This window comes from Ovis canadensis, chromosome 22 (genome assembly GCF_042477335.2).
Source record: "Ovis canadensis isolate MfBH-ARS-UI-01 breed Bighorn chromosome 22, ARS-UI_OviCan_v2, whole genome shotgun sequence".
NCBI lineage: Eukaryota > Metazoa > Chordata > Mammalia > Artiodactyla > Bovidae > Ovis > Ovis canadensis.
This window is the reverse complement of record NC_091266.1, coordinates 67,052,791-67,079,258: the sequence shown is the minus strand read 5'-3', so window position 1 is coordinate 67,079,258 and position 26,468 is coordinate 67,052,791. Positions and strand designations below refer to the sequence as shown.

At 58.0% G+C, this 26,468-nt stretch overlaps 1 protein-coding gene across 1 annotated transcript in view; it reads right to left on the bottom strand.

Annotated features, from left to right (window-relative positions):
• Positions 1 to 26,468, bottom strand: part of SCART1 (scavenger receptor family member expressed on T cells 1) — a 49,616-nt gene that overhangs the window by 15,471 nt on the left and 7,677 nt on the right. The window contains 16 exon segments of the mRNA XM_069567439.1: positions 4,637 to 4,694; positions 4,882 to 5,139; positions 5,376 to 5,571; positions 8,438 to 8,501; positions 10,656 to 10,928; positions 10,931 to 10,969; positions 11,051 to 11,110; positions 11,312 to 11,554; positions 11,557 to 11,625; positions 13,386 to 13,517; positions 13,520 to 13,963; positions 13,966 to 13,989; positions 14,129 to 14,429; positions 14,813 to 15,126; positions 15,729 to 16,244; positions 16,883 to 17,151. Of these exon segments, the coding sequence (XP_069423540.1) occupies positions 4,637 to 4,694; positions 4,882 to 5,139; positions 5,376 to 5,571; positions 8,438 to 8,501; positions 10,656 to 10,928; positions 10,931 to 10,969; positions 11,051 to 11,110; positions 11,312 to 11,554; positions 11,557 to 11,625; positions 13,386 to 13,517; positions 13,520 to 13,963; positions 13,966 to 13,989; positions 14,129 to 14,429; positions 14,813 to 15,126; positions 15,729 to 16,244; positions 16,883 to 17,151 (3,260 nt within the window).

Genomic DNA, 26,468 nt, shown 5'->3' with positions numbered 1-26,468 from the left:
GTTGAGTGGTCAGGGAAGACTCGGGAATAAGGACCTGAAGAACGGAGCTGGAGCGTGTCATAGGGAAAAGCTTCTGGGGCAGAGGGAGCCGGTGTCAAGGCCCTGGGGTGGGAGCACCTTGCCTGGTCCTGCAGCAGCCGGGGCCCTGGGGCTGGGGCAGGGCAGGGGCAGGAGAAGGCACACGGAGACGACTGACCTCCACCCGGGGGACAGGAGGCCTGGGGGCCTGAGAGGGCATGAACAGTGTGACCCTCCCTCTGGCTGGCAGAGGAGAGACTGCAGGGAGGCTGTCTAGCAGGGCAGGCGGGGGCCCTGGCCAGGGTCATGGCAGGAAGAGCCCTTTTGCAAGTGAAACTGCCCACATCCACCAGATGTGACGGGGGAAGACCTGCAGGTGGACCAGGGACTGAAGGAGCGGAGGCGAACTGCCGCCAGAGACAGGCTGCTTTTGAGACGAGGCTGGATTTTTCAAAGATGAGATTATTTGTGTTCGCACTTCGTTCAGTCACTTCAGTCGTGTCCGATTCTTTCCGACCCCACGGACTGTAGCCCGCCAGGCTCTGTCCATAGGGTTTTCCAGGTAAGAATACTGGAGTGGGCTGCCATGCCCCCCTCCAGGGGATCTTCCCAACCCAGGGATGGAACCCCCATCTTCTGCGTCTCCTGCACTGAGGGTGGACTCTTTAGCAGTGAGCACTGGGGAAGCCCAGCATTCGGTTTACCAAGATACAGTTAGCGTGCCGTGAACTCGCCGTCATCAGTTAGCGTGCCGCGAACTCGCCATCTGAAACCGTGAGCTGCAAGCTTCTAGGATATTCACAAAGCTGCACTACCACCAGCGCCATTTAATTCCCCAACGGAAGCCCGTGCCGTCACCCCCCAGCCCCCTCCTCGCTCGCAGCCCCGCGCCTCACCTGGCCTCTGCCCCGACTCGCCGAGTCCGTCTGTCTCTCCAGATGGAGGCGTGCGGCGCGCAGCTCTCTGCGTCTGTCGTCGAGCTCCGTGTGTTCAGGGACCGTCCTGCTGTGACGTGCGCCCGGCCTGTATTCCTTTCACGGCTGAACAGCATCCCACTGGGTGGATGGGCCCCCTCCCAACTGTCAGTTAATGGCCACTTCTGGGTGTTACGAATAACGCTGCTGTGGGCCCAAGTCACTGTACGAACACGCATTTCCACTTCTGCTGGGCGTGCACCCAGGAGTGTGACGGCCGTCACGGCTGGCCTGAGGCGGCCTCTGAGGCTGGAAGACTGCCTCCCAGAGCAGCTGCACCGCTCACGTTGTCGTAGCCCCGCATTTCGGGAAACAAACTCACTCAGGAGGACGACGCAGACAGTGGAGCGCAGTTCATTACTGGATGGACGCGCGGTGTGTCTTTAGACCTTTCCCGAACGCTTCTGGTTGGTGGTGGCTTATTAGTTCCGTGTTCCTCACCAGGACCTCCTGTCATAAAACAACTCATGCAAATGGTTGCTATGGTGCCGGCGGGTGGGCGGCGTCAGTCAGGTGCTTCCCCTAACACTCTAAGCCAAGGCCCCAACCAGATTTTGTGAAAACCTTATATGCCTTAAGTGTGCGTGCCCAAACCCACCTCCCCAAATTCCCTGAAACTAGTCTGAACAAAGGAAAAGAAAGATACGATCTAAGTTAACCCGCGATTCTATGCCTTAAGCCCAGGTAGCTAGAGTGGACAGTTATCAATAGGCCTGTGGTCACACCCCAACAGGCTTAATAGGGTGTATCATTCTATTCGGTTACACAGATAATTAGGGTATTCTTTTAGGCTACCGAGAGTCTAGGTAGGAGCCCTGGGGCTCTTCCTTCCGGGGGCCTGGTTTTCCAGTTGCTACGTCGTTTCCATAGATACCGGGCATAGAGCTCAAAGTCCACAGTCCGGCCCAAGATGGAGTCCTGCTTTCAAACGGAGCCTGTTCTGTCTGTTTCCTCCATCTCCTTTCTAACACCTGTCAGTGTCCGTGTCTTTTACGACAGCCCCCAGTGGGTGTGCAGTGGAGTCTCCGTGGTTTTGACACGCTTTTACGACGGCCCCCGTTGTGGGTGTGCAGTGGACGCTCCTGAGATTTCCTCTCCGGCTGATGACGGTGAGCATATTTTCATGTTCTTGTTGCCCGTCAGCACATCTTCTTTGGCGAAATGTCTATTCAGGTCTCCCACCTAACTTGGAATGGGGTTCTCTCTTTTCACTGACATGTTGTAAGAGTTCTTTACCTTTTCTGGACACTTGACTCTTATTAGGCACGTAATTTTCAGATATTTTCTTCTATTCCAAAGGTTGCCTTTTCACTTTCTTGATATTGTCCTTTGATGCATAAAAGGTTTTAATTTTGATGAAACTCGATACACCTTTTTTCTTGGCTGTTTCTCCTTTGGGTGTCATTTCTAAGAATCCAGTAAGTCAAGGTCATGGAGACTTACCCCTATGTTCTCCCTAAGAGTTTTATGATTTAACTTTTAAATTTAAGTCTTTGATGTGTTTTTTCTTTTTTCTTAAATTTATTTTAAATGAAACAAAGATGAATATTTTTAATGATAAGAGGTACAATTCACAAAGAAGATAGACATCATAAACCATACACGCCTTAACAACAAAGAAACAAAGACACATAAAGCAAACATAAGAAGAAATACAAGGGAAAAGAAAAGTATATAATCATAGTGAAACGTATTAACATTTCTCTGAGAAGATTTTATCAAGCACAGGAAAAATAAGAATGGGAGCATCTTGAATGATGTTGACAGGGTAAAGGCTGGAAGGCCAGGTGTCTCCGAACGGAGGAAATAGGCTGCAAGTGCCAGACATTTTTTCTCTCTCTCTTAAGTGGCAGGAGGAAACAAACTGATGTTAGGTTTTTTCCCTTCTCTATACAAATTTAAAAAGAGGTTTCTCTTAAAATTCTGTTGCCATAACAACACCTGGTTCCACCTGAACTTGACTTTTCTCAAACCTTGAGCTGACCAACACGTTTTTCCTGTGGAAACGTTTGTCTTCAACTGTGTCAGTGAACTATGTATTCTGTCTTCACGTCCTTTCTGCCTAAGACTCAGAACCGACTTGACAAACCAGTATGTTTTACTCATGCAAATGTTCTCTTAAACTATGTTAATGAGACTGATTGAACCAGAGATCAAATTGCCAACATCTGCTGGCTCATGGAAAAAGCAAGAGAGTTCCAGAAAGTCATCTATTTCTGCTTTATTGACTATGCCAAAGCCTTTGACTGTGTGGATCACCACAAACTGTCGAAAATTCTTCAAGAGAAGGGGATACCAGACCACCTGACCTGCCTCTTGAGAAATCTGTATGCAGGTCAGGAAGCAACAGTTAGAATCGAACATGAAACAACAGATTGGTTCCAAATAGGGAAAGGAGTACGTCAAGGCTGTATATTGTCACCCTGCTTATTTAACTTATATGCAGAGTACATCATGAGAAACTCTGGGCTAGATGAACCAGAAGCTGGAATCAAGATTGCCAGGAGAAATATCAATAACCTCAGATATGCAGATGACACCACCCTTATGGCTGAAAGTGAAGAACTAAAGAGCCTCTTGATGAAAGTGAAAGAGGAGAGTGAAAAGGTTGGCTTAAAGCTCAACATTCAGAAAACGAAGCTCATGGCATCCGGTCCCATCATTTCATGGCAAATAGATGGAGAAACAGTGGAAACAGTGGCTGACTTTATTTTGGGGGGCTCCAAAATCACTGCAGATGGTGACTGCAGCCATGAAATTAAAAGACACTTGCTCCTTGGAGGAAGGGGCTGCACTGAAGGCGTCCCTGGAGGCTCAGACAGTAAAGCATCTGCCTGCAGTGTGGGAGACCCGGGTTCGATCCCTGGGTTGGGAAGATCCCCCGGAGCAGGAAATGGTAACCCACTCAAGTACTCTTGCCTGGAAAATTCCATGGACTGAGAGGCTCCTCAGAGCCTGGTAGGCTACAGTCCATGGGGTTGCAAAGAGTCGGACATGACTGAGTGACTTCACTCACTTTACTCCTTGGAAGAAAAGTTATGACCAACCTAGACAGCATATTCAAAAGCAGAGACATTACTTTGTCAACAAAGGTCCATCTAGTCAAGGCTATGGTTTTTCCAGTACTCATATATGGATATGAGAGTTGGACTATAAAAGAAAGCTGAGTGCTGAAGAATTGATGCTTTTGAACTGTGGTGTTGGAGAAGACTCTTTAGAGTCCCTTGGACTGCAAGGAGAGCCAACCAGTCCATCCTAAAGGAAATCAGTCCTGAATATTCATTGGAAGGACTGATGTTGAAGCTGAACCTCCAATAATTTGGCCACCTGATGCAAAGAACTGACTCACTAGAAAAGACCCTGATGCTGGGAAAGATTGAAGGTGGGAGGAGAAGGGGATGACACAGGATGAGATGGCTGGATGGCATCACCGACTCAATGGACATGAGTTTGAGTGAACCCCGGGAGTTGGCGATGGACAGGGAGGCCTGGCGTGCTGCAGTCCATGGGGTTGCAAAGAGTCAGACACAACTGAGCGACTGAACTCCCTACCTGAACACAGAACCTGGGTCTGTAGGCAGCTTGCACAGGTCCAGAAAGTTCAGATTGAACCTGTAGCTGAAGATGCTGGACTGTTTCCTTACAGTTCATGACCTTAGGCACTCGGCCCTCAGGGACCCCAAAGAGGTCGGGGCTGGATGTCTGGAGCGCAGAGCGGCACCCCAGCCTCCTGCAGAAGACACCCGCCTCCACTGCGTGCAAGCCACCCTTCAAGACAGGTCTTCCCGTCCGCGCCTCTCAAAGGTGCCAGTACAGGGATGCCCACCACTCAGTCCTCCGGTGGCCAGAGTCCCACCTCCACAGCAGCACAGGAGACCCCCTTCCTCACCTGAGCCCCGCAGCCGTGAGGGCCCGCTCGGCATGCAGGCAACAGGGCACTGGGGCAGAAAGGCCCTTCCCTCTCTCCCAGGACCCCAGGACAGAGGCCGCCGGCAGGTGCATCGAGCTCCCCCAGCCAGGTGCCCAGCAGCGTGGCAGGAACGTGCCCCTTGCCCTCTGGCTTCCAGAGGTTCAGTGGGCTCCCCGCCAGAGCGCAGAGGGCCGGAGGCGAGCCTCGCTCAGCCACAGGGCAGGCGGTAGGGTTGGCCTGGGGGTGGGGGCGGAGCGCCGCGCTGCAGATTAGAGGGCTGGGGCGTGAAAAGCAGCTGGGGAAGTGCCGCCAGGCCTTCGGAGAGGGCATATGGCTCAAGGTGCCGTGTGTAGGGTCATCATAACAGGCGGAGGGCGGAGGGCGGAGGGCCACAGCCCAGGGCTCCTGGGCTTCCGCCCTGGGGGCTGCCTCAGGCGGGAGTGGGGCGCGGCTGGGAGAGTGGCGCGTCCCACCTGGGCTGCGCGGTGCTCACGCATCCACACGGGCAGCCCCGGCGGCCCCATAGCCCCAGCGCGCAGCCCAGAGCGAGGCCCATGCACCGCACGCCCTGGAGCAGTGAGCGAGGCCTCCCGCGGGCCGCGGAGCTGGGGGCGTGGCCGCCGGCAGACACCCTGCTTCCCGCCCCCGCCCAGCGGTGGGGGGCCGGCTCTGCAGCAGAGACAGGGACTCAATGGATGGCTAGGCCTTCCCGACAAGAACGCGCGGGAACTTCGTGGATGGCGGGACGGTGCTTCTTGTCCAGGATTTTCAAAACTTAAAAATCTAATTTCCTCCTCCATTCCACTTTGTGCCCTTAACTTCAGCCTTCCCAGGTTTTCTGCTGTATTTTGATGGCATCAGCGACATTAGCAAAGTGAAAGGCCAGCACAAACGAACATCCAAGGGCCATGTTCGGTGGGATCTCTGGAGTTGGGGCCCCGCCTTTGACACGCCTGGGGTCACTTTCCCGCAGGTGGCCCTGCTTGGCAGAGCCAGCACCCCCAGTGGGCCCTCACAGGGCATCCTCCCAGCCCAGGGCCCGCAGGGCACCCTCCCTGGAGGGAGGGTCACAGCCAGGGAGGGAACAGCACCAGCCTGGCCTCTCAGGCCCTGCAGCCGCCCAAGCACAGGCCAGCGTGCGGCCCTCAGGTGCAGGAGGCAGCCTCCCGCTCGATGGGAGCCCCACCCTGTCTACCCAGCGCATCCGCCAGCCAGACACGTGGAGTGGAGCCGGTGGTGGGACCCAGGCTGGGCTTCCCGCAGAGCTGGGGCCCATGGAGGCCAGGCTGGAGCCAGGGGCCAGGCTCGTGGGAGGCACAGCCTTCTGCCCACACACACAGGTATGCTGCAGAATGAGCCCACGCTCCAGCGTGCCATGAACAGACAGTCTGATCCAAACCCTTAAAAGCATGACTCTCAGAGGGTGGTATCCTTGGGGAGCAGCCAAGGTGTGGCAGCAGAGGAGCAGCTGCAGGGACAGCAGCAGCCACTGGACATGCAGCGCGGGCCCGGCAGCGCGCTAGCTGCACTCTCGTGGGAAACACACAGGAGCACAGAGCGGGTGCCACGTGCTGCTGCTGCTCATGCTCAGGCCTCAGCATCTTTGGAAAGTTCTCAGTGGATGTCAGCCGAGATGCTAAGGCACTCTTTTCTGAGTGACAGAACGCATGCTTTTCATTCTCTCTCTTCCTTACGTGAGTTTTGAATGTGCATTATGTTCTAAGCAGAATAAGACCAATAAAGGTTACTTTCCAAAAGATTTGCCAGAGAACCAGTTTTACAGAGAGCAGCCTGGGCTGTCAGAGGAGTGTGGAGAAGGTGAGGGGTTTCTAGAGAAGTCAGGGACCTGTCAGCAGGCCCTTCTGTGCAGCAGCCCCAGCGCCTCCCAAACCACAGCCTGCGCCGTGCACTGGGCCGCACCCCAGCGCAGACCTCAGGGACGCATGGACCTGCCGCAGCCTCAGTGGGGTCCCCAGTGGGCTCTACTCACAAGGTGCCTGCCTAATCAGTACCCCAGGTGGACTGAGAGGGCTGGGAGCCCGCGGGGAAGAGCTCACAGTCCGCTCTGAAGGGGGTGTAACCAGAATGCCGGGGGCAGGAGAAGGGGCAGGTGCACCCCTCCTGAAGTCCCCACCCTCTCTGACTGCTGGGCTGGCACCCGTACTCTGTTCAGGCCTCGCCCCACTTCCTGCCAGCTCACTTCCCTCCAACCCGGGGCCTTTTCTCCCGCTCCCAGGGCCCCCGGACGCCCAGTGCGCACCATTGAGCCAGGCCGGCCAGCTCTCCGGGCTAGCAGGCAGGCCTTGAACATGCACAGGGGAGCAAGGTGGGCTCAGACACCCAGGAAACTCCCCTGTGTGCCCCCCAAAGCTCTGTGAGGTCTGCCCTGGGGCCTGGTGACTTGCCCTCCTCACTGCACCCGAGGCTCTGCCCAGCCCTCTGGACATCAGCCTGATCACCTTCCTCATCAGGGCTCCCATCCGAGAGAGACCTTCAAGTTCACGTTCTCCAGCACCACAGTCCCTGAGATCACAGCAGCATCTCTCTTACAGCCCAAGGGTAGGGCACAGGGGAAGGGCCAGGAGGTGGGTGGCAGCAGAGAGAGGCACTCCAAGAGCCCAGCGCCAGTGGCGGCCACCGCAGGCTGGACAGGCCCCGAAGCTAAACACAGAGGGCAGGCGGGAATCAGTAGCAGGCTGGCCAGACCCTGAAGCTAAACACAGAGGGCAGGCGGGAGTCAGTGGCAGGCTGGACAGGCCCCGAAGCTAAACACGGAGGGCAGGCAGGAACCAGTGGCAGGCTGGACAGGCCCTGCAGGGGAGGGAGCACAGGAGAAGTAAGCCTGGTCCTTCCCAGGGTGCTGAGGTGGGAGGTGGGAGTCCAGAAAGGTCTACACATGGGGGAGGGACCCGGTCATCTGCAAACTGATACCAGACCCGCACAGGGAAGAAGCCACAGGGCAACTGGTTCCCAGAGAAGGTGTGGTCAAGGGGCTGAGGCCACAGGGGCTTGGTGGGGGCATCAGGGCTGGACATGCGTGGACGCTGGGGACCCTGGCACAACACCTGAGCCAGGCCAAGCAACGTCCGCAGAGGAAAGGAGGGGCGGCCCGGAGCTGGTTCATCAGGGACCCCGCGCGCGCGCACGCGCGCACACACACACACACACACACACACACACAAACTCAGGAGAACCCTGAGGGCAAGCGTACATGACAGCTGAAGACCCTCGGAGCCCACCCCAGATCAGGGCGAGGCAGAGAGGGGGCCAGAAACAGACCCCAGGCCGTGGTGGGCGTCTGAGTGACTGAGATGAATTATGGATGAGACATTTAATAAAACTCTTTAAGAAACAAGGAGGATGAAAGCCCCAGGCACACTGGCCTCTCCCTTGCCCTGGTCTCGCTGATGTCCCCTGGAGCCGGCTCGTGGTCAGCACGCCCCGGGGCACAGGCCACTGGGGTCTTCTTCCCAGCCTGAGGTGTGAGAAGGCCCAGGCTATGAAGAGCCCCGCCTGCACTGAGAGAGAAAGACACCTGTTGGGGACCCTCAGCAATTCCTCAGAGACCCAGGACTCCTGGGCCCTGGCTTCCTGCTCACCTGGAGGCCAGGGGGCGAGACAAGGGCGGGGCAGGGGCCAGGCTGCTGCTGGAGCGCCTCCTCCCAAAGCCTGCTCAGCCCCTCCAGCGGCTGCCGCTCGGAGGAAACCCACAGAGCAGCCCAGGGCCCCTCCCTACACCGCGAGTCTGTCCCTGAGAAGATTCTAGTCTAAGGGGGAGCCCGGCACCAAGCTGCGGCGGGAGTGAGTCACACGCACGCGGGGCTCTCCGGCTCTCAGATGTAGGGGCTGGCGGGGGCGGCGCCCGGGGCGCAGCAGCAGCAGCGCAGGAACAGCGCCACGGACGCCACGACGCAGAGCTGCACACCCGCGGCGCTCAGGGGCGCGCCCTCCTCCGCGGCGCCCTCCTCGGGCTCGGGCTCCGCCGCGTCGTCATCCTCCTCCTCCGGCGCCGCGGACGCTCCAGCAGCCTCGTCCTCCTCCCCCGCAGCAGCAGCTCCAATGTCCTCATAAAGGCCTTCAGAGGGCAGACTCCCCGACATTCCAGAGCCTGCAGGGGTCACACCGGAGCCCTTTAGCTGAGACACTGCGAGCAGTGGAGCCCGCCCACGGGGCCCCTGCGGGGCGGACCGGCTGCTGCAGCTCCTCACCAGCGGCCACACGCTTCCCCAGGCACAGCGTGTGGGAGCCGCCCCCAGCTGCATGGAGGACAGAGGGGTCCAGACGCCCCTGGGCCCCTCTGTCCCACCCAGGCAGCCCTGGGACTGTGGACTCCCCCGTCTGGCCCCTCTCAGTGTCTCCAGTCACCGACAACTCGGATTTACTTCGCAGGAAGTTGCCACAAGTTGTGGCGGAGGGGCAGGGGCAGACAGGTCTCAAAGCACCCCCCCAGCCTCCCCACCCCCAGGGATCAGGGTCAACCCCACCCACCACACCCACCTACCCCTGCAGGTGCCTCTGCCCCGGAACCACTGCGCCCCTAGGACCAGTGAGATGACGACCAGCAGGGTGCCGAGGGCCAGGCCGAAGGTCATGGGCAGAGTCCCAGCCTCGAGGGCAGGTGCCAGGACCAGAGGACTGCCTGGGAAAACAGGGAGAGGAGGGTCTCCCCTGTGTGCCTGCTCCTCAGGGGCATTGTGACCCTCGGCCTGGACCACAGGAGCCTGTGCGGGGGGGGGGGGGGGGTACCCAGAGGAGAGGTGGGCCCTGTGGTCACAGTGCTAAATCCAGGAGGGGGTCCAGGAGAGAGGCGCCAAGAGAGCAGCTCTTAGCGTCCTGACGGCGTTGGACTCAGACTCCGTGTCTAAGAGGACAGTGTACCGGAACCAAACCCCGCAGTTGGTAAGAGAAAGGTCCAGAAGAGAGGCCCAGCAGGTGGCCCAGCAGGTGGCCCAGCAGGTGGCCCAGCAGGTGGCCCAGCAGGGCCCAGGCTGGCCGACCCTCCCTGGGCTCTCTGCCCGGCTGGCCCAGGGCACCTGCAGAGATGAGCATCTCCAGCACGGCACTCCTGGGGTCCTGACCTCCACCCACCAGCCAGGCAGATGTGGGAGAGTCCACAGCACCTCTGAGGCAGAGCCCCTACAGGGCCCCTCGGGGTGGGGCAGAGCCCCCAGGCAGAGCCCCTTGGGTGGGGCAGGGCCCCCATGCAGAGCCCCACGTAGGGCCCCTCAGGGTGGGGCAGGGCCCCTCTGGGTGGGACTGAGCCCCCATGCAGAGCCCATGCAGGGCCCCTCTGAGTGGGGCAGGGCCACTCTGGGTGGGACTGGGCCCCCATGCAGGGCCCCTCCAGCTGGGTTGAGGCAGGGAGGCCAGAGCTGAGGCCTGAGGAAGTGCTCACCTACCGGATGTTGAACGTAGGGTGACGGCTTCTCTGTCACCTGCAGAAGTGGGTGGGATTCAAGTAGGAGCCTGAACTATCGCCAGCCAATCCCCCGGAGCAGCACCCCAGCCTCCTGAAGCTGAGACAGAGCTCATGGAGACAGCCTCTGTCCCACCGTCCAAGGGACCAGCACGGAGCAGCCTCAGGGCTGGATTCTGCAGCACCCAGGGCTGAGGGGACCTCCAAAGGAACCAACCGGGCACTCCATCCCCAGACGATAGGAAGGCCTCACCTACCCATCCACCCCATGGAGGGGCAGGCGGAGCCCCCGACCACTCACCCCATGGAGGGCAGGTGGAGCCCCCAGACCACTCACCTGCAGAGCGCACGCCCGCGTCCTCCTTGTGCCCGCAGTCTCCGTGGCCCCATGGCTCCACTGGGCAGCCCCACAGCAAGGCCTCGCTGCCCCGGCACCCCACCTCATCCAGCCACACGGGCCCCGAGCCTGGTCAGAAGGCGGCCCCCGCCAGGGCGTCCACAGCCCGGCCGCGCCCCAGCTGCCGGCACACGACCTCGGCCTCCGCCAGGTTCCAGGAGTCGTCACACACGGTGCCCCAGGAGCCAGCGCGCCAGAGCTCCACGCGGCCGAGCAGCGGCCCTCACCTCCGCGCACGCCCAGCTCGCCCTCCTCTGCAAGAGGGGCCTGGGGTCACCGGGGGGCAGGACCCGGATGGGAGAGGCTGGGGAGCCGGTTGCGGGGGGGAGGGGTACCTGGGCAGCTGCCCATCGAGGAGCAACTGAGGGCCTCCCCGGAATCCTGCGTCGTCGTCCCTGATGATCCTGCTGGATTTAAATAGCGGTCCACCGGCTGTCGATGCTCAGAGAAGCTTCAGAACAGAGCCTGTGGAGCCACGTGAGCCCACCACCCCCAGACCCGGGTGAGCGGCAGCCCCTGTGGATGCCCTGTCAGGACACCGAAGCTGCCTCCAGGGCCCCCAGAGTCTGCCACCTGCAGTCAGCGGCAGGGCCTACCTGCACAGGTGACTCAGACCTCCTCTCCACGGGTACAAGAGTGCGGGTGCCAGGGGGCTGAGGGGCACTGCCACAGCGTGGAGTTCCGCAGCCGGCGGCACTGGATGTTGTCCACCCAGGAGGTGCCCAGGCTAGTGTGCACCGGCCTGCTCTCCAGCCAGCCCTGCTCCCCACAGCCCAGCTGCCGGCAGATGACGGACAAGGAGGCGCCCTTCAGGGCGTGCCTGCACACGGCCCCCCAGTTCCGTTGTGGAACACGTCCAACCACCCAGCACAGGGCCCGGCGCCACCTCGCAGCCTCAGGGCCACTGACTCTGGAAGACAAGCCACTCGGGTCAGAGAAGCTCTGAAGGAGGAGGCCAAAACCAGGGGCTCCCAGCACCAAGACCCATGCCAAGCTAGGGCTTCTGACAGCCAGCTCACACCCACCCCACATCCCCATCCGTCCCCACCCAAAGGCGGGAGCCGCTGCCTACAGGGAGCCAGTTTAAGCCCCAGCCCTAACACTGCAGTCCCTAGTAACTCAACCGACTGTAGAAACCCGTCCCTGGAAATCGCTCAGATACATAATAACCCTTTTAAACAACCGTCAACATTCAACAACAAAAAGGGAATTAGCCCGCTCTCCGAGTTTGTCACTGGCCCTGGCTGGTCAGCGCCCAAGTAGTGTCTTGTCACCCTGGAGCGGCGAAAGCCCAGGAACGAGGGGTGTGTTAAGCCGACTGTAATATTTCCACATAGTGGAGGAGGACACAGCCCTCTGAAAGTAAGTCAAAAGGGCCCGTAATGCCTCAAAAACACACACACGGGGATAAACCGAGGACCTGCGACACGAACTGCATCTGACGGGACCGTAACGAAGTGAAATACGCTTAGAAAACGAGCGGCAGGGATCACACCTGCCACAGAACAGCAGCGGCCACTCAGACCCCCGCCTGTCCCTGCCCCCTCACCAAGCCTACTCCCAGCCCTGGATCTGGGCTGACCTCTGACCTTCCACCACCCAAGTGCACGGGGCGAGAGTGACCGGTGCCCGCTCCACGCCTGGGCCTCATGAGCACCTGCCTGCCTGCCTCTGATCCCCCCTGGGGACCCCGCTGCTGCCAGGCCGAATCGGGACGGCAGAGTCCCCACCCCCGCCAACAGCCGGGCCCCCTGCAGAGGCCGGCCCGCCAGCAAGCACCAGCAGCTGGCTGAGGAGCCCGGAGGAAGGAAGAGCTTCGAGCTGGAAACACAGTGGGAGCTAACCTGCCTCCAAGGGCAGAAAGACCAGGAGTGCCCACAGAGCAAAGTGCGGAGTGGACAGCGCCTAGAGCCCTCTCCCGGGAAGCAGGACGAAAGAGCAGAGCCCCGACCCCCGCCAGATGAGTGACAAGGACGGGCGAGCCAGAGCAACAGGCCTGCGACTTGAAGAGAAACGATGGCTGACGTAGAAGCCGTCACCTAAGACACGCAGGGGAGCTGGAGAAACCGTTCCTAAAGCACAGATGGGCACCAAAAGCCAGCTGAAGAGGCCGGGAGGCCACCCGGGGTGCCCACCCCTCCCAAGGGTTTCCCGGAGATGCCAGAGGAGGACGGAGGCGCAGACGCCCCCAGCACGTGACAAACCCCGCCACCGAGAATGTCGCCCCCAGGCCAGACGCACAGAAAAAGCCTCAGGGATGTATGAGCTAAGAGCAAGCATCTTCCTACCACGCCTCGACAGTACTCCGGAAAGAAGCCGTCCCGCACACTGCCATGTGCATCAAAGTCAGCACTCCAAGACAGGAAGCCTCAAGTGCAAATGGGAGGCGGCTCCCGGCAGCAGCGGAGAAAGACCCCCACCCGTGCCGCCCCACAGCGAGCAGAGCCCTGCCGCCCGCCCCCCACCCAGGGGCAAAGGAGGGGCGCCAGCCAGCATCCCGGCAGCGAGAGGGCCCTGCGGAGTCAAGCGTGCAGTTCTCAAACCGGCAGAACAGCGCGGGGCGTTTCCGGGCGACCCCAGGAAAGCGCTGGCCATCACATTACGCACCAACACAGCGAGACCCCTGGAGACCCAGCGGCCCTGGGAGGGCACTCGGGTCTCAGCACCCACCCGAGCAGAGGACACCGGCGTCCTCCTTGCGGCCGCAGTCGTGTCGGCCCCAGCCCCGCGACGGGCACCGCCACAGCGCGGCCTCGTGGCCCTCGCAGGCCAGCTCGTCCGTCCAGATGCGCCCGGCCCCGGGCCGAAGTGCGCGGCCCCCGGGGCGCCGAGCGCGTGCCCGCAGCCCCGCTGCCCCGCGGCCAGGCGCACCTGGAGGCTCCCTGCGGAGGGAGAGGCCAAGTCAGGGCGCGGCGCGGGGCCCCGGGAGGGGGTCCTGGGGGCGGAGCCCGCACTCACCCGAGCACAGACGCCCGCGTCCCGCGACGCCCCCGCGGACACCAGCGGGGCCGCCGACACGCCGCACCGCGTCAGGCGGGGCTCGGTGCCCGCACAGCGCACGCGGCTCAGCCCCAGCGGCACCGCCCCGCGCGCGGGCGCCGCCGCCTCGTAGGCTCGCTCCGCTGCTGCGCAGCCCAGCTGCCTGCACACGACGGCCGCGCCGCGCGGGTCCCAGGCCTCGTCCAGGACGCGGCCCCACACCCCGTCCAGGGACAGCTCCACGCGGCCGTCGCAGCGGCTCTGTCCGCCCTCAGCCGCAGGGCGGCGGGGAGACCTGGGGGCGGCGGGCGGGACACTGCAGGGCGGCGGGGCCGGCGGGCGGGACCCGGCCCGGCCCGGGCCCAGGACGCCGCCTCCCGGCGCAGCCCCGTCCGCTCCCGGCCTCCCCTCCGGCCGCGCTCGTGCTGACCCACCTGAGCAGGCGGCGGCCGCATCGCCGGGCCTACAGGCGGGCGCCCCCAGGGCGCTCAGGGCGCAGTTCCACAGGCACGGCTCCGGCCCCACGCAGTGCACCTCGGCCGGCCAGAGAGCGGAGGCCCCGCCGCCAAAGTGAGCCCCCGGGGCTGCGGCCACCGCGCTCCCGCAGTCGAGCTGGTGGCAGAGGACCGTGGCGTCTGCCACGTCCCAGTGGGCGGCGCAGAGGGGCGCCCAGGCCCCCTGGACCTGGAGCTCCACGCGCCCCTCACAGGCGCTGCTGCCCTTGACCAGCCAGAACTCTGCAGGGGGAGGGGGTGTCGGCGTCGCTCCACCCGCCCCCTCAACCGAGGGCCCTGCTGTTTCTTCCCTTCACACCCAGGGTGGGGCTCCCGGGGCCCCTTCTCTGCCAGCTCCCCACCCGCCTCAGCGGCAGTGCCCAGCAGACACATGTGTGCAGGGCTCTGTGCTGGCCTTGGGGTCACATCCCTCTGTCCCCAAAGCCTGCTCCCTCTCCTTCCTGCCCGCCGCCCACAGAAGCAGCTCTTCCTCAAGGGGAAGGGCTCACCTCCTGGCAGGAGGCCCCCTGGAGCTGCGCCAGCTGCATCCTGAGAGGGTGGGGGCAGCACAGAGGGGGCTGTCAGGGAGGGGGCAGGGCCCAGCCTCGGAGCCCCCCTCCCGGCCTCACCTGAGCACCTGAGCCCCGCATCCTGGTCGTGCCCACACCGGTGCCCCGGCCCTCGAGGGCAGTGGAACAGCAGGGACTCGTTGCCCGCACAGCGGAAGGCCTCGGTCCACACGAGCCCCGAGCCCTGGCCAAAGTGGGCGCCCTGGGGTGTGGACACGGCCACACCACACTGCAGCTCCTGGCACACCACGTGGGCAGTGGCCAGGTCCAGGTCAGCGTCACAGACGGTGCCCCAGGTCAGGCCACGCCTCACCTCCAGGCGCCCAGCACAGGAGTGCTTGCCACCCGCCAGCCGGGCCTCCGTGTGCCCTGGAGGAGGAGAAAGTTCCAACAGTGACAGAGGTTGACTCAGAGCTCAGCCCTGAGTCCCCCCGCCCCGCCACTGTGGACCCTGAGCAGTCCTGCTAACGGCGATCATCATCCGCTGGCAGCAGGCGCCTGCTGAGCACTGGGAGAACCGATGGCGAGTCCACTCCGTCCCCGTCAGAATGGACGCTGCACATCCTCTGCCTGCCCAGGGTGGTGGCACCAAGACCCTCCTGTCTCAGAGGCTAGGTCGAGGCCCCCTGAGGGCATGCCCCCGAGGACACCAGGGAGAGTGGACGCTTTACCTCATTCCCGCCCAGAATGTACCAGGATGCGAGAGACCAGATTGCTCCCACTACCGACCCTGACTTGATGAGACCCACAGCTGTCACAGCCAGCACAGCGCAGCTGCGGCACAGGCCGGGACTGCAGCAGCCCTCGGCTCCAGCCCGCGCCTCTCCTGGGCCGCCCTGCACCCCTGCAGCGGGCGGCTCCCGAGGCACCGGCTGTACGTGCCCCGGCTCCATCCTGTGCCGTGACCTCTCGTCTCTGTCCAAAGCCAGGAGGAGTTAGAGTCCGTTCTCAAGACTTTCCTGTCTGCTCACCTTCCCCGGCATGCTCTGGCTTCCCCGACGACAGGTGGCCAGGGGCCGCCCCTCCCCCGACGATGGCACCCCAGGCCTCAGGCAGGACTGGGCCAGCGGGAGGCACTCCCGGGGCGCACTCTGCTGCAGCCCACTCGGAGCACAAAGGGACGGCCAGCACACGGCCAGCTCCCTGCTGTCCCCACCCGCCCCCCCAACGCCAGGGTGGAGGGTCCAGCTCCCCTGAGCAGACCACCTGGGCATCTCGCTGGAAGTCGCAGCCGCTGTGGAACTTGTTCAGTCTGCAGTTCCGGATGGTCAGCTCGTCGCCCCTACAGGTCATGTACTTCCTGGCGACGCTGCCATCTTGGTGGGGGGCCTGCAGAGCAGGGCCGCACCCCAGCTCCCGGCAGAACACCGTGGCCTCCTCCCGGTGCAGGCCACAGAGGCGGTCCACCCCGTTCACATTCCTGATCTCAGGGAGCCCTGTGCAGGGGCTCCGGCCCTTCACCAGCCGTACCTCCCGGAAAGTGCCGTCTGCAAAGCACACAGGGCGTGGCGTGCAGTACCTGCTGACCGCGCAACCTCCGGCCTCGGCGACAGCCACCCCCAGTGGGGCCCTGCCCGGGCCAGGCCAGCCCTGGGCCTCACTGAGGGGCCAGCACAGGGCCGCTCAGAGGCCCTCCTGGCTCAACGATCTCTGGACACCCTCGATTTTTCAACACAGAAGCCTGCGTTCTCGCTTTGCTCTGGGCCCCACAAACCGCCCTGTGGGTCAACTCAGACCGGACGTGAAGGGCCGGACACAGCCCCAGGCCCTGCACACAGGCCTCCAGGGAGAGCATTCGAGCTGGTGACGGTGGCAAGACGCCGTGGGGCCCCTCGCGTGTCGCCCCCGCCCCTGCCTGCGCGTCCACCCCTCACTGCTCTTCTACCTGCCCTTGTGTTCCCTCTCGGCCTCTCCCTGGACGGCAGGCTCTGCGCAGCCAATTTCGTACAGTTTACTCGTGGCTGCCTCCCCAGCACCCAGAACACTGCCGCTGCCTTGTAAAGGAGGGATTTGTTAAGCAAAACCCTGGGACTGCTGACACAGGAGGCAGGGAGAGCTGAGAGCCGGCCCATCTCAGATGGCTCTGGGGGCCCCCTCCTCCCCCACACCCCGACCCATGACTTACTGGAACATAGAGCCACCACCACCCACTCATAGGGGCACTTGCTCTTCGTCCAGGCCCCCAGGCTGCACCCCCAGAGGGAGGCTTCGTCTCCCCGGCAGGACACGTTGTGAAGCCAGGGCTGCACCGCCTCTCCGGGCAGCGGGACGTACTTGGGGGCGCCCGCGGCCCGGCCGCAGCCCAGCTGCCTGCAGACCACGGACGCCTCCTTCAGCGCCCACTCCCGGTTGCACACGTGTCCCCATGCCCCTTCGTGCCGGACCAGCACCACCCTGTCTCATGGACTGGGCCGGTAGGCCAACCGCAGGTCGTCGGGTCCGCCTGCAGATGGAACGGCCAGTGAGGGCCGGCGACAGCAGAGAGTCGGTAGTGGTGACACAGTGCCTGGGGCCCTGCCGAGGCCCGGCTCCGAAGCCTTTGTGCAAAGCCAAGTCCTGCGCCCCGCAGAGCAGTCCAGATGGGTGGTGGGGCAGGAGCCCTGAGTGCCGTCCTTGGCCCGCCAGAGCCCCCATGTCCTAGGTGACCGCAGGCCCCAGGCATGGAAGTCCCCTGTCCTCCACCTGAAGCAGGGCTCCTCCCACCACCCACCCCAGCCCCCAGCCGAAGGTTGACTCCCAGCAGCCCTGCAGCCGCCAATCTTCCTGCTCGCCCCTGCCCCACCCCCGACTGCCCACCATGTGTCCCCCAGCTCACTTTCCTGGGGGCTGCTTCCTGGGTCTGCAAGAGTCTCAGCTGCCCCCTGACATTCCCATCCCACCGGGAGCAGGGCTGCACCCCTCACTAGGCCCCTCACCCCAGTCCTTCCTGCACAGGCCCCTCATCTTGGGCCCTGGACTGACTGTCCTCCCCACTGCACCACAGCCCCAGAAGCCCCTTGTCTCAGCCCCTGGACTGTCCATCCTCCCACCGAGCCCTGGGCTGATGCAGGGGGGTGAGATAGCCTCCGCAGGGACTGTATACCCAGCTTGGGCCAGACCACCTCCAGGGCCGGTCCCGGACTCGTGGGGCAGGAGAGTCCAGGACTCACCAGGGAGCAGAGAGAGGGAGAGCCCGCAGCCTCAGTAGAGAAGAAGGCACAGCGCTCCCACCGCCTGCCCCGCGCCCACCCGCCCCCAAAGCCCCTCACGCCCACCCCTCCTCCTCTGGACGTACCGGAGCACAGTGTGCTCCTTTTCAACACCAGCCAGCGCCCCTCCCGCCAGCCGACCTCACTGCGCTTCAGATCCCAGCCCCCCACCCTTCACGCGCTCCAGCATCACCAACCAGACCCCACGCCACCCAGCCTGTCCCTCTGTCCGGCTTTCTGTCACCTTCTGTCACCCTGGATCAACCTGCCCAGTGAGCTTTCCTCCCATCAGCCCCCAGGGCACTGCACGGGGCCACCCTCACCCCTTCCCCAGCCTCAAGACACACTCGCATGGGTCTGCACATAGCTGCCCAGCCTTCTCTCACACGCATCCCCGCCTATACTCACCATTCACACTCCCCGCGGTGCCCACACGCAGACCGCACAGCGCACCCAGCCCAGCCTCTCCGCGCTGTCTCCCGCAGGACACCTGTCCTCAGCTCCTGCCGTGACTCAGCCTCTTGGCTTCTGGACCCAGCAGCCCCCACCCCCAACCCCACCCTGATGTGGCGTCTCTCCAGGGCTGGCTCTCCTCCGTGGCCCAGCACCAAACCACGCTCACCGTCACGGCCAGGAGCCCCGAGCTCCCCTACACCCACCCACCACCTGCCTGCCCCGAGGGAAGGAGACGGGGCAGCTCCCTGCAGAACCTCTCAGCGTCCCCTGTCTGTCTGGGTCACTGGGGCCAGATGCCAGCCATGCCCCTCACTCCATCTGCACTCTGGCCAGCCCTGCGCCCTGGACTCCGAGTGGCAGGGCAGGGGGCTCTGGGCTTACCCCGGGTAGAACCTGCTCAGTCAGGGCAGGGACCAGTGTCTCTGGGTGTCTGCACTTTGGAGCCCCACGTGTCTTCTGCCCTAGGACGTGCCCCCACTTGGGCTGAGCAAGACCCCAGCAGACAGCTGATCACAACCGGGGACCCTGACACTCCAGGGCCTCAGCCTCTGTGGAGCAGAGCCTCCAGAAGCTTCCATGGACGGGGGAAGGAAACTCTCACCAGTGGGGGCGGCCTCGGCCCTGAGGAGGAGGACACCGAGTCCAAAGGCCCAGAGAGCCACCCTCATGGCCCCACAGCCTCAGGCAGCTCCCGCGGCTCAGCCTGCGCAGAGGCGGGGATCTCAACCCAGGGCAACACGCAGAAGCAGAGCCATCAGCGGCCCCTCAGAACCAGTGCTACCGTGCGGGCCTTTCCGTGCGTGTCAGTGGCTCCGTCTCTCCATCTGTGGGCAGAGCAGCCAGTGGCCTGGCGGCCCTGAGCTTCAGGGGCCCGGCCTGCGGGTTTCCTCCTCTGCTGCTAATGCTGACAGGGTAGCTGCGCTCAGGCAGGCAGGTGGTCCAATGGGCTCACAGCCGCGGCGGCAGCCAAGCCCTGCCCTCCACCCAGGCTCCAGCTCCCCATCGTGGGTGGTGACACAGTGACCCCGGACGCCACGGGGACTAGCGGGACACAGGAGGAGCCCCAGAGCACAGAAGAGCAAGACACCCCTGACAGCTTTGCAAGGGCTCTGAGACCTAGGCTGCCGTTGGAACTGAGGCCACAAAAGAAGACTGGAGCCTGCTCGCTGAGTCTCAACAGAACGGCCGCTGCTGAAATGGAAGATTTAAACAGAAGCAGGGGAGTCTGGCACCCCAGCCAGCGTGCCTGGGGTGCAGCTTAAAGCCACTCACCATGAGAAGCGCCAGGGAAACCACAGCTGACGGGGAGAGACAATCAGCTGCCGATACCGTCGAACTTGCCTGATGAGGGCTTTCAGTCACCATGAAGATGCTTCTGTTATAAACTGCAAATTCTTTTTAAACAAATGAAAAAAAAATTCCAGCAAAGAAAAAGAAGTTATAAAAAGAAACTGGAACATTCATGCTTCGCAGTCAGAATGGTAAAACAGCGCAACCGCTCTGGGCAACGATCTGGCAGTTCTTCCAAATGTTAAACACAGCGGTTCCCTCTGGCTTCCCTGGTGGCTCAGATGGTAAAGAAGCTGCCTGCAATGCGGGAGGCCTGGGTGCGATCCCTGGGGTGGGAAGATGCCCTGGAGGAGGGCATGACAACCCACTCCAGTATTATTGCCTAGAGAATCCCCAAGGGCAGAGGAGCCTGGTGGGCTACAGGCCATGGGGTCGCAAAGAGCTGGACACGACTGAGCGACTAAGCACAGCACACAGTGGTTCCCTGTGACCCAGAAATCCTGTGTGTCAGAGAGAAATGAGGTTATGTCCAAGACAGGCAACAAGGCTGTATCACGCAAGTCAGGGAATCATACATATTACTTTACAAAGTAGTAATCGTTTAAATGGAGTATAATCTGTAAAAATACTGAAACTCTGCTGTACAACTGAAGGTTCAGATGATAAAGAATCCGCCTGCAATGCAGGAGACCTGGGTTCAATCCCTGGGTTGGGAAGATCCCCTGGAGAAGGAAATGGCTACCCACACCAGTATTCTTGCCTGGAGAATTCCATGACAGAGGAGCCGGCAGGCTACAGTCCGTGGGGTCACAAAGAGTCAGACATCATTGAGTGACTAACAGATACACCTGAAACTAATATAAAACTGCAAATCAGCTACACCTGAGACATGTTCCCATCAAAGCCTGTGCGTAAATGCTCACAGTAGCATTATCCGTACAGGAAAAGCAGAAACAGCCTAATGCACTCCAGTCAGTGAGCAGGTCAACAAGCTGCCACATGTCCATGCCATGAAGCATCCAGCTCAGCGCAGTCGCTCACTCGTGCCGACACTTTGCGACCCCATGGACTGCAGCACACCAGGCTTCCCTGTCCATCACCAACTCCCAGAGCTTGCTCAAACTCAAGTCCATCGAGTCGGTGATGCCATCCAACCATCTCATCCTGTCGTCCCCTTCTCCGCCTGCCTTCAGTCTTGCCCAGCGTCAGGGTCTTAACCAATGAGTCAGCTCTTCACATCAGGTGAGCAAGGATTAGTTTCAGCTTCAGTATCAGTGCTTCCAAAGACTGATTTCCTTTAGGATGGACTTGTTGGATCTCCTTGCTGTCCAAGGGACTCTCAAAAGTCTTCTCCCATACCACAGTTCAAAAGCATCAATTCTTCAGCTCAGCTTTCTTTATGGTCCAATTCTCACATCCAAACATGACTACTGTAAAGACCACAGCTTTGACTAGACAGACCTTTATTGGCAAAGTAATGTTTCTGCTTTTTAATATGCTGTCTAGGTTTGTCATAGCCTTTCTTCCAAGGAGTAAGCGTCTTTTAATTTCATGGCTGCAGTCACCATCTGCAGTGATTTTGGAGCCCAAGAAAATTAAGTCTCTCACTGTTTCCATTGTGTCCCCATCTATTTGCCATCAGTGATGGGACAAGATGCCATGATCTCAGCTTTTTGAAGGCTGAGTTTTAAGCCAGCTTTTTCACTCTCCTCTTTCACTTTCATCAAGAGGCTCTTTAGTCCTTCTTCATTTTCAGCCATAAGGGTGGTGTCATCTGCATGTCTAAGGTATTGATATCTTTCCCTGCAAGCTTGATTCCAGCTTGTGCTTCATCCAGCCTGGCATCTCCCATGATGTACTCTGTATATAAGTTAAATAAGCAGGGTGACAATATACAGCCTTGATGTACTCCTTTCTTGATTTGGAACCAGTCTGTTGTTCCATGTCCAGTTCTAACTGTTGCTTCTTGTCCTGCATACAGATTTCTCAGGAGGCAGGTCAGGTGGTCTGGTACTCCCATCTGTTTCAGAATTTTCCACAGTTAGTTTTGATCCACACAGTCAGAGGCTTTGGCATAGTCAATAAAGCAGAAGTAGATGTTTTCCTGGAACTCTCTTGCATTTTCTATGATTCAATGGATGTTGGCAATTTGATCTCTGGTTCCTCTGCCTTTTCTAAATCCAGCTTGAACATCTGAAAGTTCATTGTTCATGTACTATTGAAGCCTGGCTTGGAGAATTTTGAGCATTACTTTTCTAGTGTGTGAGATGAGTACAATTGTGCAATAGTTTGGACATTCTTTGTCATTGCCTTTCTTTGGGATTGGAATGAACACTGACCTTTTCCAGTCCTGTGGCCATTGCTGAGTTTTCCAGATTTGCTGGCATATTGAGTGCAGCACTTTCACAGCATCATCTTTCAGGATGTGAAACAGCTCAGCTGGAATTCCATCACCTCCACTAGCTTTGTTTGAGTGGGCTTCCTAAGGCCCACTTGACTCTGCATTCCAGGATGTCTGGCTCTAGGTGAGTGATCACACCATTGTGGTTATCTGGGTCATGAAGATCTTTATATACTTCTGTGTATTCTTGCCACCTCTTCTTAATATCTTCCGCTTCTGTTAGGTCCAGACCATTTCTGTCCTTTATTGTGCCCATCTTTGCATGACTGTTCCCTTGGTATCTCTAATTTTCTTGAAGAGATCTCTAGTCTTTCCCATTCTATTGTTTTCCTCTATCTCTTTGCACTGATCACTGAGGAAGGCTTTCTTATCGCTCCTCGCTGTTCTTTGGAACTCTGCATTCAGATGAGTGTACCTTTCCTTTTCTCCCTTGCCTTTAGCTTCTCTTCCTTTCTCAGCTCTTTGTAAGGCCTCTTTTTCTTGGGGATGGTCTTGATCACTGCCTCCTGTACAATGTCATGAACCTCCGTCTGTAGTTCTTCAGGCACTCTGTCTATCAGATCTAATGCTTTCCATCCATTTCTCACTTCCACTGTATAATCATCAGGGATTTGATTTAGGTCATACCTGAATGCTCTAGTGGTTTTCCCTACTTTCTTCAATTTAAGTCTGACTTTGGCAATAAGGAGTTCATGATCTGAGCCACAGTCAGCTCCTGATCTTGTTTTTGCTGACAAGACCTTGTATAGAGCTTCTCCATCTTTGGCTGCAAAGCATATAATCAATCTGATTTTGGTGTTGACCATCTGGTGATGTCCATGTGTAGAGTCTTCTCTTGTGTTGTTGGAAGAGGGTGTTCGTTATGACCAGTGCGTTCTCTTGGCAAAACTCTGTTAGCCTTTGCCCTGCTTCATTTTGTACCCCAAGGCCAAACTTGCCTATTACTCCAGGCATCTCTTGACTTCCTACTTTTGCATTCCAGTCCCTTATAATGAAAAGGACATCTTTTGGGGGTGTTAGTTCTAGAAGGTCTTGTAGGTCCTCATAGAACCATTTAACTTCAGCTTCTTCAGCATTAGTGGGTGGGGCACAGACTTGGATTACTGTGACATTGAATGGCTTGCTCTGGAAATGAACAGAGATCATTCTGTTGTTTTTGAGACTGCATCCAAGTACTGCATTTCGGACTCTTTTGTTGACTATGAGAGCTATTCCATTTCTTCTAAAGGATTCTTACCCACAGTAGTAGATAAAATGGTCATCTGAGTTAAATCCGTCCATTCCAGCCCATTTTAGCTCACTGATTCCTAAAACATTGACATTCACTCTTGCTATCTCCTGTTTGACCACTTCCAATTCACCTTGATTCATGGACCTGACATTCCAGGTTCCTGTGCAATATTGCTCTTTACAGCATCGGACCTTGCTTCCATCACCAGTCACATCCACAGTTGGTTTTGCTTTGGCTCCATCTCCTCATTCTTTCTGGAGTTGTTTCTCCACTGATCTCTCCAGTAGCATATCGGGCACCTACCAACCTGGGGAGTTCATCTTTCAGTGTCCTAACTTTTTGCCTTTCATACTGTTCATGGGGTTCTCAAGGCAAGAATACTGAAGTGGTTTGCCATTCCCTCCTCCAGTGGACCACGTTTTGTCAGAACTCTCCACCAAGACCCATCCTGGATGGCCCTCCACGGCATGGCTCATAGTTTCATTGAGTTAGACAAGGCTGTGGTCCATGTGATCAGTTTGATTAGTTTTCTGTGACTATGGTTTTCATTCTGTCTGCCCTCTGAGGAATAAGGATAAGAGGCTTATGGAAGCTTCCTGATGGGAGAGCCTGACTGTGGGGGAAACTGGGTCTTGTTCTAATGGAACAAGATATTCCCATGAAATATGAGTCAGCCACTAAAAGGCATGAAGTACCGACAAATACCACAGTGGGATGAACCTTGAAAGCATCGCGCTGAGTGAAAGAAGTCAGCCACAAACGCCTGCAAACACGGTTTCACTTATATGAAGTGTCCAAAACGGGCAGGTCCATAACATAGAAAATGGATTGGCGGTTGCCAGGGGCTGGAAGAAGGAAATGGAAAATGACCACTGGCAAGCTCTCCTTTGGGGTGATCATGGAATTATTCTGAAATTAGCCAGTGGTGATTGTTGAATGAATCCACTAAAAACCACTGGATGATGCACTTTTAAAGGATGCGTTCGTGGTATGTCAATTGTATCTCAATAAAGCTGCTAGGTTTTTTAAAGAACCAAATGGAAATTATAGAACTGAAAATACAATAAGTGAATTTTTTAAAAAAACTCATTCAGTGGACTCAGTAGTAGAATGGACATAACAAATGATAGCATCAGTGAACCCGAAGAAAAACATAGCATTTACTCTGTGTAAACAACAGAAAAACATAAGAAAAAGTTAACAGAGCCTCAGAGACCTCTGGGCCAATAACTAAAGATCTAACATTGCTATCATTGGAGATCTGGGGAGGAGAGAAAAGAACGTCAGGCTAAGAAAGAATTTGAGGGTATGATGGCTGAAAACTTCCCAAATTTCACAGATGTAAAGTTACAGATTCAAGAACCTGAGTAACCCTCAAGGAGAATAAACTGAAAGAAATTCACATGAAAACACATAATAATTGAACATCTGAAAACTAAGGACGGAGGAAAAGTCCTAAAAGGGTTAGCAGAACTACCCTTAAATAACGGCTAAAGAAAACCCTCCAAACAGAAAGAAAACGGTAACAGTAAGATGGGCCTTTCCGAAAGGAAAGAACAATGAAGCAGGTAAACGTGGACATGAACGCGACAGACTCTCACTCTGTGAGTTTCTCTCATCACACTTTACGACTGAAGCGGCGCTCAGTGTATATAGAAGCCATATAGAGACCAGGACATTCTATCCCTTCAAGCGAAAAACAGGCTCTTTACTCACATTTAGGCTCCTTTACCTCCCAGTCCACCCTCCCTGGGCTTTCCTGGGGCTCAGCTGGTAAAGAATCCTCCTGCAATTCGGGAGACCTGGATTCGATCCCTGAAGGGAAAGGCTACCCACTCCAGTATTCGGGCCTGCGGAATTCCATGGACAGTCCATGGGGTTGCAAAGAGTCGGACATAACTGAGCAACTTTCACTTTCACCCTCCCAATTTAAAAATACAGTTTCCTAAGTATTTGATCTGAATATATGTGCTCCACCTGTACGTGGTGATGAGTTACCTATGTGTACAATAGCTAGAGCAACTAATAAGAAAGTTATACACACCTCAGGGGATCAGTCAAGATGGTGAGTGAGAGGAAGTGGAGCTCAGCTGCTCCCAGGGACACACCAAAAATGCACCTCCGTGTAGAGCAGTTATCACTGGAAACTGGCAGAAGGCCTCCTGCACAACCAAAGCTTTAAGAAAGATGCATATGTTATCCACGCATCTTTCCAGGTCACAGCTGCATGAAACTAGAAATCAATTACAGAAACAAAAAGAAAAAAAAAATATGTGGAGACTAAACAACATGCTACTAAAATAAAATCCAAACAAAACGTGGGTCAAAGAAGAAGCTGAAAAGGAAATGAGGAAGCACCCAGAGACAAATGAAACAGACGCACGACTCTCCGAAATCTGTGGCATACAGCGAAAGCAGTTCCAAGGACTGCTTTCAGTCACACAGGAGCACAGGCTTTCCTCAAGAAAGAAGGAAACTCCCAAAGAAGCTGACCTGCCACCCAAAAGAGTCAGAAGAACAAGCCCCCGAGTCCTCAGAAGGGAGGTGATCGAGCAGACAGACACGGCAAGGGAGGTGAGACCTGTGAAGCCAACTGCCTTCTGAAAAATAACAGTGCTAACAAGCCTCTGACTGTGTGGATCACAATAAACTGTGGAAAATTCTGAAAGAGATGGGAGTACCAGACCACCTGACCTGCCCCTTGAGAAATCTGTATGCAGGCCAGGAAGCAACAGTTAGATCTGGACATGGAAAAACAGACTGGTTCCAAATAGGAAAAGGAGTACGTCAAGGCTGAATATTGTCACCCTGCTTATTTAACTTATATGCAGGGTACATCATGAGAAACACTGGACTGGAAGAAACACAAGCTGGAATCAAGATTGCCGGGAAAATTATCAGTCACCTCAGATATGCAGATGACACCACCCTTATGGCAGAAAGTGAAGAGGAGCTAAAAAGCCTCTTGATGAAAGTACAAGAGGAGAGTGAAAAAGTTGGCTTAAAGCTCAACATTCAGAAAACGAAGCTTATGGCATCCGGTCCCATCATTTCATGGGAAATAGATGGGGAAACAGTGGAAACAGTGTCAGACTTTATTTTGGGGGGCTCCAAAATCACTGCAGATGGTGACTGCAGCCATGAA